General features: G+C 36.5%; 1 protein-coding gene across 1 annotated transcript in view; it reads left to right on the top strand.

Annotated features, from left to right (window-relative positions):
- Positions 1 to 4741, top strand: part of LOC106880038 (uncharacterized) — a 456507-nt gene that overhangs the window by 389086 nt on the left and 62680 nt on the right. Inside the window, exons 182-184 of the mRNA XM_014929839.2 lie at positions 1160 to 1252; positions 2413 to 2835; positions 4242 to 4318. Coding sequence (XP_014785325.2) covers positions 1160 to 1252; positions 2413 to 2835; positions 4242 to 4318 — 593 coding nt within the window. The remainder of the gene's footprint in view (positions 1 to 1159; positions 1253 to 2412; positions 2836 to 4241; positions 4319 to 4741) is intronic.

The raw sequence follows: 4741 nt of genomic DNA, 5'->3' as shown, positions 1-4741 counted from the left end.
AAGTAGCTTGCTTACCAACCGCATGATTCCGGGTTCAGTCCCACTGCGTGGCACCTTGGGCAAGTGTCTTCTACTATAGCCTCGAGCCGACCAAAGCCTTGTGAGTGGATTTGGTAGACGGAAACTGAAAGAAGCCCATCGTATATATATATATATATATATATATATGTATGTGTGTGTATATGTTTGTGTCTGTGTTTTTCCCCCCAACATTGCTTGACAACCGATGCTGGTGTGTTTACGTCCCCGTAACTTAGCAGTTCGGCAAAATAGAGACCGATAGAAGAAGTACTAGGCTTACAAAGAATAAGTCCTTGGGTCGATTTGCTTGACTGAAGGCGGTGCTCCAGCATGGCCGCAGTCAAATGACTGAAACGAGTAAAAGAGTGAAAAGAGTATATATATATATATATATATGTATGTATGTATGTATAAATATATATGTGTGTGTTATACACACACATCCATATGTATATACATACACTTGTATGTATATATGCACGCACATAATTCCAGTGTCTCAGTGGAATTGTTGTCAGTGACTTATTGCATTTGTTCAAAAAAACTATGAACCCTTTAAGAGAAATAATACCAAGTGGTCTCAAATGTGTGTTTGTGTGTGTGTGTGTGTGTGTGTGTGTGTGTGTGTGTGTGTGTGTGTGTGTGTGTGTGTGTGTGTGTGTGTGTGTGTGTGTGTGTGTTTTCAAAAGTTATGCCCCTGATGTAGTGCATACTCACTGACCAAGTCATTCTGATACATTCTTTATAGACTTTGTAGATGCATACATACATACATACATACACACACACACACACACACACACACACACACACACACACCATCACTGATCTTATCCTAGATGTTGAAAACAATAGCTGTCAGTAATGCTCATGCTGAAGTCTTAAGTCAGTAATAGCTTGCACAACACCACTATGACTCTCGTCTACAAAACCAAGCGGTCCAGACACAAGTAAGCACAAGATCTCAGGTTTTCCAATGAGACAGACATTAATTTGGAATTTACATCTAGACAATTCTCTAATCAAATACTAGATGTCTTTCACTCACATACAGATATTTTTATAACATTTTGGCTACAAAAGTAAAGCAAAATAACGACAAACTTTTTTCCTTTACTTGCTTTATTTATTTATTTAGTTGTACTGTATGGTGACACCATGTTCTAAAGATGATTGTCAGAAGGGCCAAGGAACAACAAAACAAAGCAATGTTATCAGTTTCGAAATCAAGGTAAGCATGAATGAATTATTATTTTGACCAGGAAACCCTGGGTAGCTGTTGTACAAGATTTGTGCTTTTTTTAATAAGTTTATCTATGAATAGAGTCTCCCATCAAAGATGATGTAGGAGCATTCAGCTTTTGCAAAACAACCTGTACAAAGGATTTGTTTATAATGATGAAATATATGTGCCCATACATTAGCTCATTCCCTCCATCAAATTAGTGTTGCTTGAACAGGTGCATGGTGTACCACATGTGAAGTGTCAAAGTGATTGCAGAGCAACGTAAGATGATGTGTTCTGCTCAAGAACACAACACACCTGGTCCAGGAATTGAAATGAAATAGATGTAGTGTGTCTAGAATGGAATTTATCCATCTAGTTTTTTTTTTTTAATCAACATTTAATGACATAGCGGATAAGTACCAGATCCTAGTTTGATCTCAACCTGTGACACCTTAAGCAACTATCTCTTCTCTCTGGCTTGGGTCAATGCAAGCCCTAAGAGTCAAAGTTAGTTGATGGAATACAATTGGATGGATTGCTCCTGTCTAACCTTATTGTATAGCTGATAGAACCAGATGACATTAAAGGTACATGTTTCTGGGGAATACTTAACTATTTAGCCCTTAATTTACTGAGTAAGAAATTCAGTTGATTCATCAAAAGTAACAATGGGTCAGCAAATATGCTGCAACAGTGAAAAGAAGATGGAATGATCATGACTGTCCAATGATACCGACTCATTCAGACTCTAATAACCCAGCTACTAAGTAACAAAATACTCATTCAACTCATTTTGCTTTGTTCTGCAAATTGGAATTAATTTCAATGTTCTTTTCACAATAGAAGAAATTGCTAACTTTTGTCTTCCTTATAAATATAATGAGTTGAAGATTAATTGCTAACTAATTATTGTTGCCACTCTCAGAGTGGTTGGTGTTAGCCATAGAAATCCATGCCGAATCAGACTGGAGTCTGGTGTCGCCTTCCAGCTCACCAGCCCTGGTCAAACCGTTCAACCCATGCCAGCATGGACAACAGGCATTAAATGATGATGATGATGAATTGTAATTGTGGTCAGTGTATAACATATTTTACATAGATTTAATATTGATTTCATAAATCTATTTTTCTATATTATCTCTCTCTCTCTCTTTCATTTCTAGGTGATAACCAAAGACATCAAATTAAGAGAAGGTTCAAAATCAGAACCAATATATATCCAGAGTTTAGTTCCACCACGTCTCTTCTGTCCATTAATGTACCGAGATGAAGGATGTCAAGTTTACATCAAGGCCTTCCTTCGAAATTCAAAATCAAAAGAGATCAAGTGTCCAAACAAGGAAAATATTGTACAAGCTGTATTTATTTCCAATCCACACCTCAGCTCTTCTAACGACAGCAACTCAACAAAGTCCTGTGGAGCCGTCTACAACACAAATAAAATGTCCTGGAAGGTTGAGACTTTAATATTCATTAAAGCAACCATTGATGGTGTTATTGATAAAACTCAGCAACGCAGTGTCCAAATCGATGCCATATTTTCATCCCAGAATTGGTCCTCTAAAATAATTCTTGATAAGGTTAAGGTGAGTAAATTTTCACTTAATAAAAGTGCTTTTATTTTGACAATGTACAATTTCCTTATACCTTGCAGTAGGGACTTGTGACACAATGAATTCTGTGTCTCTTCCAAACCTTTTCTGACATCAACATGCAGTGGGTAAGGATCTACTGATGCTTAAAATGTCTAAGTATATCTGAATTGTTGTTGATAAAACTAGAATATTTCACACTAATTAACATAATCTTCAGAAATGAAACAAAGCTTCATTAATTAATTATTGGGTCATCCCATAAATAATGAGTTTTTTTTTACACTTCTTTTATTTTTCAAAATTAAGATAAACGAAGTTCTTTTTTAATCTAAAATATACTCTCCTTCATTTTCTATAAAGTTCTTCCATCTATCTGATAGACTTGCAAGGCCCCTCTTCCAAAATTCACTTCTCCGTGATGAAAAATACTCCTCCAGTACTGTTCTGACTTTGTCTACAGAATTCATATTTTTTCTGTCCAAATGATTTTAAAGACTGCAGAATAAATGATAATCAGATGGGGCAATGTCCAATGGATAAGGTGGGTGGGGCAAAGTTTCCCATTCAAACTGCTCCAGCCTTTAGAATGTCATCTTCACTGTATGTGGCTGAGCATTATCCTGATGGAAGAACACCTTTGATCCTGAAACCAAAGCTGGTAGTTTTTCTTCTGGTGCTGACTTAAGCCACTCAAATTGCTCGCTGTAGATCTCCTTTGTTATTGTTTGGTTTGGGTTTTAAAGTTCAAAGTGGACTAAACCTTTCACATCCCACCAAACAGATAGCAACACCTTACGTGGGTGAAAACCTTCTTTAGTCTGGGGTGCTGGTGTTTCTCCTTTCCTTACCCACTGTCGTTGGCACTTGACATTTTTATAGAGAACCCATTTATTGCCACCAGTCACTATTCGGTCCAAAAAAGGTTCATTCATGAGATCTGACTGCAAAGAAGAGCATACATTCACTCTCTGTGCACAATTAGACTCAGAAAGTTTGTGAGGAATCCATTGATCCAATTTGCTGACATTTTTGATGGCACATAGGTGTGTGTGTGTGGGGGGGGGTCTGTGTGTGGGTCTGTACGTGCATGCTTGGGTATGAGTGTATGCACATACATTTTGCCGATTAATATCTGCAAATGAGGTAAACATGGAAGGTAAAACCCAAAAACCAGTCCTTTACAAAATCACTGACTATATTTGATTTACATTGAGTTGTAGATACTCCCTTGATTGGGATTCTCACATCAAAGAAATAGAGCACCAGCGATTGGGCCTGTAACTAATGAGGCTGTGGCTTCTAATTGTAATATCAAAAATTATATGAAAAAAAAAACAGAACATCAATGAATGTCTCCACTTCAACTTATGCATATCAATATTTTTTATTATTTTCAGGTTAAAATCATGGATCAGGATAAGACAGCTTTGTGCAAGTCACTAAATGACCCACACATGACAACATTTGATGGAGTGTAAGTTCAATACAATAAAACAATGCATCTTTGTTAAGATTGAAGATTATATTTCGCTCGCTCTCTCTCTTATTCACCTTCATTTGTAGGGGCCACATTAGACCCTTAAGCTTGCATGTTGTAAGTTAATCATCACTAGTGCTGGTACCCTGCAAAAACTTAAAAAATAAACTAGCATACTCTGTAAAGTAGTTGGTATTAAGCACGGTGTTAAATGATGTCTACAACAATGACAATGATGATAATCTTTGAGTAAAAGATAGAATCGTTTTTTTTTTCCTTATGCTAAATCCAAACATTAGTAATTTTTAAAACTTCTATGACCAACAGAAACAGGAAACGCATCATGTTGGTACTTGACAGAAGACACAGCTTGGAACATACATACATATATATATATATATCATCATCATCATCATCATC

This window comes from Octopus bimaculoides, chromosome 22 (genome assembly GCF_001194135.2).
Source record: "Octopus bimaculoides isolate UCB-OBI-ISO-001 chromosome 22, ASM119413v2, whole genome shotgun sequence".
In the NCBI taxonomy this organism is placed as follows: domain Eukaryota; kingdom Metazoa; phylum Mollusca; class Cephalopoda; order Octopoda; family Octopodidae; genus Octopus; species Octopus bimaculoides.
The sequence above is the reverse complement of the archived record's forward strand: the minus strand, read 5'-3'. Positions and strand labels throughout refer to the sequence as shown.